Source organism: Ranitomeya variabilis, chromosome 7 (assembly GCF_051348905.1).
Source record: "Ranitomeya variabilis isolate aRanVar5 chromosome 7, aRanVar5.hap1, whole genome shotgun sequence".
NCBI classification, from domain to species: domain Eukaryota; kingdom Metazoa; phylum Chordata; class Amphibia; order Anura; family Dendrobatidae; genus Ranitomeya; species Ranitomeya variabilis.
Genome location: NC_135238.1, coordinates 137,522,630 through 137,534,721, shown reverse-complemented (window position 1 = coordinate 137,534,721; position 12,092 = coordinate 137,522,630). Strand labels below are relative to the sequence as shown.

The 12,092-nt window shown below is 41.2% G+C and overlaps 1 protein-coding gene across 3 annotated transcripts in view; it reads left to right on the top strand.

Annotated features, from left to right (window-relative positions):
- ZDBF2 (zinc finger DBF-type containing 2) overlaps positions 1-10,615 on the top strand; it is a 71,216-nt gene extending 60,601 nt beyond the window's left edge. For all 3 annotated transcript variants that reach the window (XM_077275746.1, XM_077275745.1, XM_077275747.1), the window contains one exon: positions 7,590-10,615. In XM_077275746.1, coding sequence (XP_077131861.1) covers positions 7,590-10,200 — 2,611 coding nt within the window. In that variant the 3' untranslated portion in view covers positions 10,201-10,615. The remainder of the gene's footprint in view (positions 1-7,589) is intronic.
- The last annotated feature ends 1,477 nt before the right edge of the window (positions 10,616-12,092 follow it).

Sequence of the window (12,092 nt, the reverse complement as noted above, 5' to 3'; positions counted from 1 at the left end):
CAGACAGGAACCGCCGCCCTTCCTGTTGAATGTGTTTTTTTTTTCAATATACATAACATTCGTTATGTAAAATAGGGGGCAGGTCAGCGAGGGATCAGTGACCTGTCATAAGACATCAGTATGAATACCTAAACAGAGCGGGAGACGAGATCTGAATCTGAGCAGCGGCCATTTTCCCGGAGGCCACCGCATCACAGCAATGGGGCTGGCGGTGCCTTCGGGCCTGGAGGAGATGCCGGAGAAGCCCCGACGCTGCAAGAAGATGCGTCGCCGCCGCCCCACAGCACCCACGGCACGAAGATGCGCTGCCGCCCCACAGCACAGAGCACCCACGGCACGAAGAGGAGCTGCCGCTCCCAGCACAGAGACCCCCACGCTGCCGCAATGAGGTAATAGGGGGATATACTCCACTCACACTTTACTGTGAGACACCCCCTGTCTTAGTCATCGGGACCACTCCCCCCCACCCACCATATGCACATTTTATCTGTACCCGGCGTATAAGACGACCCCCGACTTTTAAGAAGATTTTGAGGGGTTAAAAAGTCGTCTTATACGCCGGAAAATACGGTAACTCAAAGCTGAAAATAAAGATTAAACAACAACCACAAGACGGATTTCATCACCAAGTATCATTTTAATCAGTATAATGGTGCCGACCTGACACTGTCTGTAGATTACTTTGCACAGTCCTGCTGACAGGTTCCCTCTAAAAGAAGCCTGTCAGCTCAAACTGACAGGATATACTTAAGCATATTGCATTGTAGGGGATAAAGCCTCTATAAAATGGCACCTTTAGAGTTCTAGTCGCTGCCTCTGTTCTTCAGAAACTAAAGTTGAATCAAACACGCTGATTGGGGTGTTTGGTGCACCCTTGGTGTGGCCAAGAAGCTCAGTACACAGTTGCACCCACTAGTTATGGATGTTCCTGCCGTCATCACTGGTAATTGACAGAGGCTCCCTGAGCTTTCTCTACAGTGTTTGCTCCAGACAAGGCAATCATCACTGAGAGATGCAATAGCAGTCAGCAGAATGGGGCATTGAGCCATGTGACCACACCAAGCGTGTTCCGAGCATAATAATTAGCATACTTAGGTGTCTGCAAAGCAGAGACAACAATTAGAACACCAAGTTTATATTCATACGTGGTGGTTTTTGCTGCATATTTTGCACAGCATATTTGGTGTGTATGATGAGGTTTTATGGTTATGTAATTCATCTGATTGGGAAGATTTTAAGCTCCCCAGCTGTGGTAAATCCAGTATGGTCCCCAGCTGTGGTAGATCCAGTATGGTCCCCAGCTGTGGTAGATCCAGTACGGTCCCCAGCTGTGGTAGATCCAGTAGGTTCACTTCCGCAGGCACACAAACTCTGACCATCGTTGTCTAACCTTACAGCAGTGTCATTAGCGGCATCTAGTGTCCAAAATTCAGTATTGCTCCTACATGCTTCAGAAGGCTTTAGCTTTTATTGTCAGATAGTCAACTTTAGATCTACCACTTCACTGGGCCAAAAAGCTTTCCCAGCCAAGAGAGCTATTGTACAACCATAAAACCTCATCCTAGATCATTTAATCTATTAGCACAGTCACTTTGTTCGAATTGCACAGATCTGCTTTATCATCTTTGTAGATTATGGAGATTAACAATTTTATATTGATATTTGTATTAGTTTCTAACAACTTGCATTATTTTTATATCAATATATGTATTTTACTATCAGTAGTTTATAATCAGTATCTCTTGAGCTACAATTTTGGAGCACATACAGTCCTACTGGTGGGTTGCCTTTTTTTAAGTATATTTTATAGATGGGTCCATCACTCGTCAGTCAATTGCATAATTGTCCTGACGATTGGAGGCAGCGAAGCTGACATCTGGTGAGAATTTCATGTTAACAGCACCTTTATAAATATGTATGATAAGTAATTTGGTGGCGTGTTCAACACGTGTTTCACCCGCTATATACAGTGTGTGTGTGTGTGTGTATATATATATATATGTATATATATATATATATATATATATATCACATACTAGATTGTGGCCCGATTCTGACACATCGGGTATTCTAGAATATGCATGTCCCCGTAGTATATGGACAATGATGATTCCAGAATTTGCGGCAGACTGTGCCCGTCGCTGATTGGTCCAGGCAACCTTTATGACATCATCGTCGCCATGGCAACCATTATGACATCTACGTCGATACTGTGCCCCTCGCTGATTGGTCGAGGCCGCCAGGCCTCGACCAATCAGAGACGCGGGATTTCCAGGACAGACAGAAAAACCCTTAGACAATTATATATATACAGGTCCTTCTCAAAAAATTAGCATATAGTGTTACATTTCATTATTTACCATAATGTAATGATTACAATTAAACTTTCATATACTATAGATTCATTATCCACCAACTGAAATTTGTCAGGTCTTTTATTGTTTTAATACTGATGATTTTGGCATACAACTCCTGATAACCCAAAAAACCTGTCTCAATAAATTAGCATATTTCACCCGACCAATCAAATAAAAGTGTTTTTTAATACCAAACAAAAAAACCATCAAATAATAATGTTCAGTTATGCACTCAATACTTGGTCGGGAATCCTTTGGCAGAAATGACTGCTTCAATGCGGCGTGGCATGGAGGCAATCAGCCTGTGACACTGCTGAGATGTTATGGAGGCCCAGGATGCTTCAATAGCGGCCTTAAGCTCATCCAGAGTGTTGGGTCTTGCGTCTCTCAACTTTCTCTTCACAATATCCCACAGATTCTCTATGGGGTTCAGGTCAGGAGAGTTGGCAGGCCAATTGAGCACAGTAATACCATGGTCAGTAAACCATTTACCAGTGGTTTTGGCACTGTGAGCAGGTGCCAGGTCGTGCTGAAAAATGAAATCTTCATCTCCATAAAGCATTTCAGCCAATGGAAGCATGAAGTGCTCCAAAATCTCCTGATAGCTAGCTGCATTGACCCTGCCCTTGATGAAACACAGTGGACCAACACCAGCAGCTGACATGGCACCCCACACCATCACTGACTGTGGGTACTTGACACTGGACTTCAGGCATTTTGGCATTTCCTTCTCCCCAGTCTTCCTCCAGACTCTGGCACCTTGATTTCCGAATGACATGCAAAATTTGCTTTCATCAGAAAAAAGTACGCTTCTGCCGCTGTTTATGGTTCAAAAGTGGCTTTACCTGGGGAATGCGGCACCTGTAGCCCATTTCCTGCACACGCCTGTGCACGGTGGCTCTGGATGTTTCCACACCAGACTCAGTCCACTGCTTCCTCAGGTTCCCCAAGGTCTGGAATCGGTCCTTCTCCACAATCTTCCTCAGGGTCCGGTCACCTCTTCTCGTTGTACAGCGTTTTCTGCCACATTGTTTCCTTCCAACAGACTTACCATTGAGGTGCCTTGATACAGCACTCTGGGAACAGCCTATTTGTTGAGAAATTTCTTTCTGGGTCTTACCCTCTTGCTTGAGGGTGTCAATGATGGCCTTCTTGACATCTGTCAGGTCGCTAGTCTTACCCGTGATGTGGGTTTTGAGTAATGAACCAGGCAGGGAGTTTTTAAAAGCCTCAGGTATCTTTTGCATGTGTTTAGAGTTAATTAGTTGATTCAGAAGATTAGGGTAATAGGTCATTTAGAGAACCTTTTCTTGATATGCTAATTTATTGAGACAGGTTTTTTGGGTTATCAGGAGTTGTATGCCAAAATCATCAGTATTAAAACAATAAAAGACCTGACAAATTTCAGTTGGTGGATAATGAATCTATAGTATATGAAAGTTTAATTGTAATCATTACATTATGGTAAATAATGAAATTTAACACTATATGCTAATTTTTTGAGAAGGACCTGTAGATAATAGAGAGTAACGTTGTGCTTACTGTGTGTCTTGGGGGACACTCGCTTGGTAGCGGATTAACGCACACAGGCACGATTTTCTTACAAAATACAGTCTCTTAGGTTTATTTACACATCAGCATAAACCGCAACCTCAGGAAATTGGTAATATGCAACAGCCTGAACACCGTCTGTACACATTCAGCTTTACAGTGGAACCACAGTCCCTCACTGACCCCGGTCAGCATAACACGGATTATAGTCATTACCTCTTGGCCACACAGGTTCCTGGATACCTCTTATCCTCAGAGGTATCCCATAGCGTAAACACAGTCTCTCTGACCCCGGTCAGTATAAAACAGATCCCCCTCCGTTACCTGTTGGTGCCGGCCACATAGGTTCCCGGATACCTCTTATCCTCAGAGGTATCCCATAGCGTAAACACAGTCTCTCTGACCCCGGTCAGTATAACACAGATCCCCTCTGTTACCTGTTGGTGCCGGCCACATAGGTTCCCGGATGTCTCTTATCATCAGAGGTATCCCATAGCGTAAACACAGTCTCTCTGACCCCGGTCAGTATAACACGGATCCCCTCCGTTACCTGTTGGTGCCGGCCACATAGGTTCCCGGATACCTCTTATCTTCATAGGTATCCCATAGTGTAAACACAGTCTCTCTGACCCCGGTCAGTATAACACAGATCCCCTCTGTTACCTGTTGGTGCCGGCCACATAGGTTCCCGGATGTCTGTCATCCTCAGAGGTATCCCATAGAGTAAACACAGTCTCTCACTGACCCCGGTCAGTATCACACACGGTTATCAGACCGTCCACTCCGGAGGCACCTCACAGGCCTCCTTGCTCTGGCTCAGACTAGCTAGCACTCGCTCCCATGTGCCAAACACACCTCCATTACATAGGTGTAACCACACCCAAGTACCTATCACATGGCTAGTCAGGTGATCTTGACATCACCGCAGGTCCTCAAACACACAATCACATACAGGCTTCATCTGGGTATTCAGACACATCCCTTTTGGTGGGTTTGTAGGTGACTGGACCCACCCAGCTCCAATCACCTGGAAGCCTTCCCAATGTAAAACAAATCCCTCAGCAGTAGATCTGCTGAGCAAAACATACCCAGGCTTCCATCACAGGGCCACCCACCTCTGCGATACATACTGCCCATTAATCACATGACCAGTCGCTTTGCCACATGATATATATATATATATATATATATATATATATATATATATGTCCCAGTTCAGGACAATTAGGATTACCATAATTATTAATATTTGCCAAATGCCAGAATATTGAGAGAGCGAATTTTTCAAGGCTTTATTATTACTGCAAAGTCAAAAGTTTACATACAATAAGATTACTATGCATTTGATCAATTCTGGACTGCCCGTATGATGATGTCATGTGTTTGGAAGCTTCTGATAGTTTGGGCTTTTTTGCAACATCTGAGTTAAATAGTGACACACCTGTGGATGTATTTTAATGCACACCTGAAGCACACTGCTTCTTTGCGTAGCATCATGGGAAAGTCTAAAGAAATCAGCCAAAATTTCAGGAAGAGAATTGTGGACTTGCACAAGTCTGGCTCATCCTTGCGTACAATTTCAAGATACCTGAAGGTGCCTCGTTCATCTGTACAAACAATTATACGCAAGTACAAATAAGATGGGAATTGTTGTGAACTCTGTTCTCGAACTCCCTCCTGTGGTCAGGAATGGTATTTCTGTGAGTTCTGTCCATGGGTTCCCTCTGGTGGCTGAAAGTGGAGCTGCTGGTCTGGAGGTGGCTTCCTCAGCTGCATCGTTTAAGACTGGGCTGGTTCCTCTATTTAACTCTGCTCAGATCGTTACCTGATGCCAGTTGTCAATGTATCTGTACTGGTTCAGATCTCACTTGGATCTCCTGATGACCTGTCTACTTCAGCAGAAGCTAAGTCCCTGTTAAGCTCATTTGTTGTTCATTTGTGTGCTGAATATATTTCTTAGTACCTGCTAAGTTTTGTCCAGCTGGCTATCATGATATTGTCTCGCTAGCTGGAAGCTCTGGGTTGCAGAGTGGCACCTACCGCGCCGTGAGTCGGCGTGGGGGGTTTCTTGCTCACTCTGCGTGGCTTTTTGTAGTTTTTTGTGCTGACCGCAAAGATCCCTTTATCTATCTTCTGTCTATTTAGTAAGTCGGGCCTCCTTTGCTGAAACCTGTCTCATTCCTATGTTTGTGCCTTCCTCTTAACTCACAGTCAATATATGTGGGGGGCTGCTCTCTTCCTTTGGGGAATTTCTCTGAGGCAAGGTGAGGCTATATTTCTCTTTAGGGGTAGTTACCTCTCAGGCTGTGAAGAGTCGTCTAGGCAGAGTCAGGTACGATCCAAGGCTAATTCTAGTGTGTGTGATAATAGATTAGGGCTGCGGTCAGCAGACTTTTTGACTATCAGGTCATTCCCGGTGCTCCTAACCACCAGGTCCAGCCATAACAGGGAATGTCCAGCCATAATACCGTTCAGGAAGAGATGAACGTGCTTTGGTCCGACATGTGTATATCAACCCAAGGAAAAAAGCAAAAGACCTTGTGAAGATGATGGCGGAAGCTGGTAAGATTGTGTCAATATCCACAGTGAAACGCGTACTGTATCAGCATGGGCTGAACGGCCACTGTGCCAGGAAGAAGCCATTACTCCAAAATAAACATAAAAAGCCAGATTAATGTTTGCAAATGCACACAGGAACAAAGATCTTAATTTTTGAAGACACGTCCTGTGGTCTGATGAGACTAAAATGTAACTTTTTGGGCATAATGGCCACAGAGGAAAAAGGGAGAATCTTGGAAGCCTAAGAACACCATCCCAACTGTGAAACACGGGGGTTGCAGCATCATGCTGTCTCAAGACATCAGCCATGAAGTTAAAGCTTGGGCGGAAATGGGTCTTCCAAATGGACAATGACCCGAAGCATACTGCCAAAATGGTAACAAAGTGGCTTAAGGATAACAAAACCAATGTTTTGGAGTGGCCATCGCAAAGCTCTAATCTCTGTTCTATTGAAAATTTATGGGCAAAGCTGAAAAGGCAGGTGCAAGCAAGGCGACCTACAAACCTGGATCAGTTACACCAGTTTTGTCAGGAGGAATGCGCCCAAATTCCAACCAACTATTGTGAGAAGATTGTGGAAGGATATCCCAAACGTTTGACCCAAGTCATTCAGTTTAAGGGCAAGGGTACCAAATGCGAATGAAATGTATAGAAACTTTTGACTTTGCAGTAAGTAATAAAAATGCCTTAAAACATTTTTTCTCTTATTATTCTGGCATTTGGCAAATATTAATAATTATGGTAATCCTAATTGACCTAAAACTGGAAAATTATTCTGATTTCATGTCAGATACTGAGAAAGACATGCATATGTGTCTTTTTATTAGGTGTATGTAAATTTCTAGCTTCAACTGTGTGTTTTTTTTATTTTATTCGTTAAATGTAAGTAGTACGTTGTGAAACTGAATTGTTTTTTTTTTTGTGGCTTGATAAATTCCTCTATTCTGCACGGATTTTGCTTTCCTCTTGGCCTTTTTAAAAATAAATACAGGTAGTATTTTATGGATTTCTTTTTCAGCCCACTAACTTGGTGTTTGATCATGACTCTGCACACTTTTGTATAGTATAAATATTATTTCTGTGTTTTCACCGCAATAAACTTTTTTCTTCTTTGTTTTTCAGACCAACTTATGATGATATACCTGAAGCAAATATGCTTTCTTCTACTAATGGAAACCAACTGTGTAATCTTGCACTGCAAACACAAAGACATGAGCCTCCTCCTCCTTCTATGTTACTAAGTCGGTGCTTGGACATTAACAATGTTTCTGCAGAAACTTCAAAGTGCAACTACAATAAAATGACATTTACACAGACTTGTGACACAAATCCTGCACAGGGACACAATTCCAAAAGTGGTGGAGCACATTCGAGTGTGCAAACTGGTTGCCAGGAATCTGAAAGTAAAGCAGAAAATATTATGACTTTCTCCTCTCCAATTAAGACATTACCCTTGAATTCCTCTTGCCAGCAGTTAGGGAAAAACAATAATTTTGAAACACCTCATTTTGTATTATCCGTAGAATCAAATGAAAATCTAGAGACAAATTTTGGAAGGGGAAAAAGGCATCTTGGGCTTAATGCAACCACATGTTCTTCATCTGGTTTACAAAACATACAACTTGGTCCCCAAGGCAGCTCTTATAACGTGACCTCAGGAACAGTATCTGGAATCAAAAAAGTGTTACAATCTCAGGAGCGGAAACACCATATTCTCAGGGATTGTCTGGAGGACAAAAAGCAAAGAGATGCTACTGGTGGTCATGATGGATTTAAAATGCTAAAAGACGCAGAGATAAAGTTATTAATAAGTAATAAAACAACTGTGGATGACATAATCGAAGAAGTCATATGGAAATACTGCCCTGAATCCTCAGCTTTGATACTGCAAGAAAAAGATAAAGAAAGTGTTTTCTCTTTAAACGTTAAATCAATTACTGGTTACACAAAGGCCTCAAGTCTAAGTTTTGACTGGAAAGTTCCTCTTCAGTTTGAAGACGATCATTCAAAGAGGATGCATTTAGATTTTCTGGAGTCCAGTGTAAATGTTGATGAAGACTACGAATCGAAGCTTAAATGTGTTCTGAGAACAAGCCCATTTAAAGAAATAAATATAAAGCCTGACCCTGAAGAACAAATCCTTACTGCTCTGCCTCATGTGCCTCCTTCTTTTGTTGGTAAAACCTGGTCACAAGTAATGTATGAAGACGACTTAAAAGTAGAAGCTCTCGTTAAGCAGTTTAGAAAAGGTAAGTTCCACTGCTATTTTGAGGATGGATCTTTAATAAATTGTAGCAGCAAGAAACATCATAAAATGAAAATAACAAAAGAGAATTGTGAAGCAAATACTGAAGACCAAAAAGAAACCGAAACCTTTAATATGCTACCGCTGTTAGATCACCATTCTGATACTGCTAGTATTAAATCTGAAAAAGTATTTCAATCCACACTTCCTAAACCCTGTAGAAGAACGTGGAGACAAGCTTCAAGATGCCAGGTGGTTAAAGTCAGCCATGGTACTCAAACAAGTTTGGTCAATTTTCCTGTGGTAAAAAAGAAAATAATGAAAAATGAACAACCACCAGTTTTTGATTTTGTGGATGAAAAGACACCAGATATGAAAACTCGGATGTGTGCGTTAAAACTTCCAGAATCGTATACCAAAATATTAACTCCTTTACAACCGAAAACTATGGTGTATGTTCTTTCTCACCCAGATTTAAAAGCAAATACTAGTAAAGCCGCTTCCATTTGTAGTAGAGGTCGTAATCAATACTCTACTGATAGTAGGGACTCGGTCTTTTATAAATACAAGCAATCCACTCCAAAATATTATGACCCTCTAACTAACCGCATACTTAAAACACCTCCACGAAACTCAATGCGAGGCATTAAGGCACCTTGTGTACGAAAGCTGTTCCGTACACTAAGTAGTGATGTGAATGTTGATAACCTAGATTTTGAGCAGAAGGAGTCCACAAATTCTAAGAAGTCTTTAAGCAGTTGTTCTGCTGGCTCTCTACATTTTGAATCTAGTACAGGAAAAGATCTAAATACAAGCGTTAAAGGATCTGAGTTATCGGTGAGCCCAGAATGTAATGGCACAGTGAAAACTTTGCACCCCGATAAACCATATGCAAATTTTTCACTTTTACCCTTTAAAAGCAGTTTTTCCCGAACCATGGAGGACATCCAGCAAAGTTCCATGATTACAAAATCTATTACGAAAGCATTAAAACCAAAGAAAATTATACGAAGAGATTCTTCTAAACCCTCAACAAGGATAACCAGGGCAAGAATGGAATCTAGAATTGTTACAAAATCCAAGGATAATCCCCAGAGAATGGTTAAGAATCTAACCCAAGGAAAAGCAACACGCAATAAGCAGCCAAGTAGAAAATCATCTTCTGAAGTTGCAAAATCAACCAGGGGAATAGGTCAGACTTTTCAACCCAGTAAGAAAGTTAGAGGCCAAAGAAGTCTGTTTTTTAGTAGAAATGGGAAAGCACCTGCAAAATCACAATTTGTTTCTGAAAAGCCTGCAAAAAGAAAGCCAAACATTTCAAAAAATAATACTCAAACGAACTACCAGGAGACAATTGTTAAAAGAATTCGTAGCGGAGTCTCTGAGGGTCCCATCTATAGCACTATCCACCAACTGAGGAGTAGGGTTAAAGCTTCAACTACAGATTCTAGTGCAAGGACTAACAGAACGACAAATAAAGTCAGATGAAACTACTGTTGGACTGTTTGACTTCTAAAACACTGTCTGCTGGAAAACGGGTTTTCTAATAAAATGTTTTTTATTTTTTTATGAATTTGAAATTTGAATTAAGCTTATTTCAAAATTTTTACACATTTCCATTTTTATAGATACTTATTGTAAAATTCTAGAGTTGTTTATTTTATAAAGCTATGTCAACTAAAGTATTACAACTGTTTGTGTGTCATTGAACTGTATTGTATATTTGATATCAAATCAACATCAAGAAAAATTGTACAGCTTATGAATATAAGGAAATAGCAGATTATAGGCTGTTGAGAGTTAAACTTGCATTCCCAGCAATATTTTTTTTTCTCTCATGCTTTTCAAAAGTATGTGTTGTAGTGTAAGTGTATTAAAATACTCTTACCCAGGTTTCAGTGCAGTTTTAAGCGCTCTCCAGTAGTTTTTTTTCACCTCTGGATTGGTGCTACTAATTTAAGTTCCATGTCCCTAGTTTTATACTTAGCAGCCACCATGTTCTTCTTTTATAGGCGCCACTCTGGTCCCATGGTGCCACCTTGTGACTGCAACTTCTGACTGTCAGGGAGTCAGAGGTTACAGTTACAAGCTCTCAATGTAAGTTTGAGAGCCTTATTTTGACTCTCATAGACTTACATTCAGTTGTGACTTCCGGATCCCTCCTGCAGGTCACAAACTGCCGGAGATCGATCAGAGTGATGCCAATAACAGAAAAAGACAGGTAAGTATGAGACCAAATGCAGTAAACTTATATTAGAAGTACTACACCAGTGCTGTAATAAAAAAAAAACGCTGGAGTGGTGCTACCAGTCCACTTCTGGAGCATGTGACCACTCTTCAGCTTTCCCTGCTTACACATCAACTACTACAATGATGCTTTCTTAATGTAAGTCTGAGACTCCGAAGCCCTATAGATGTACATTGAGAAAGTGTCTTTCGGCCTGTATATAAACCCACTATGTGAGCCGGTTTATCTGATTAGAGGTCACATGATCCAGAAGAGAACTGGGGAAGACTGCACTCTGTAAATATTTTTCATACTTATACCACGTTATGCAGTACTTGATCAAAAGTTTACACACACACGGGCATGCAATGTTTTTTCTCATTCCTATTCGAATATGCATGTTTTAGATTCAGACTAAAGGTAGCAAAACCACAAAGGTACACATTGAAACAAGGAGTAAAGAATTACAGTTGTGGCCAAAAGTATTGACACCCCTGCAATTCTGTCAGATAATACTCAGTTTCTTCCTGAAAATGATTGCAAACACAAATTTTTTGGTATTATTATCTTCATTTAATTTGTCTTAAATGAAAAAACACAAAAAGAATTGTCCTAAAGCCAAATTGGATATAATTCCACATCAAACATAAAAAAGGGGGTGGACAAAAGTATTGGCACTGTTCGAAAAATCATGTGATGCTTCTCTAATTTGTGTAATTAACAGCACCTATAACTTACCTGAGGCACCTAACAGGTGTTGGCAATAACTAAATCACACTTGCAGCCAGTTGACATGGATTAAAGTTGACTCGACCTCTGTCCTGTGTCCTTGTGTGTACCATATTGAGCACGGAGAAAAGAAAGAAGACCAAAGAACTGTCTGAGGACTTGAGAAACCAAATTGCGAGGAGAAGCATGAGCAATCTCAAGGCTACAAGTCCATCTCCAAAGACCTGAAAGTTCCTGTGTCTACCGTGCGCAGTGTCATCAAGAAGTTTAAAGCCCATGGCACTGTGGCTAACCTCCCTAGATGTGGACGGAAAATAAAAATTGTCAAGAAATTTCAACGCAAGATTGTGCGGATGTTGGATAAAGAACCTCAACTAACATCCAAACAAGTTCAAGCTGTCTCTGGTCAGATGAGACAAAAGTA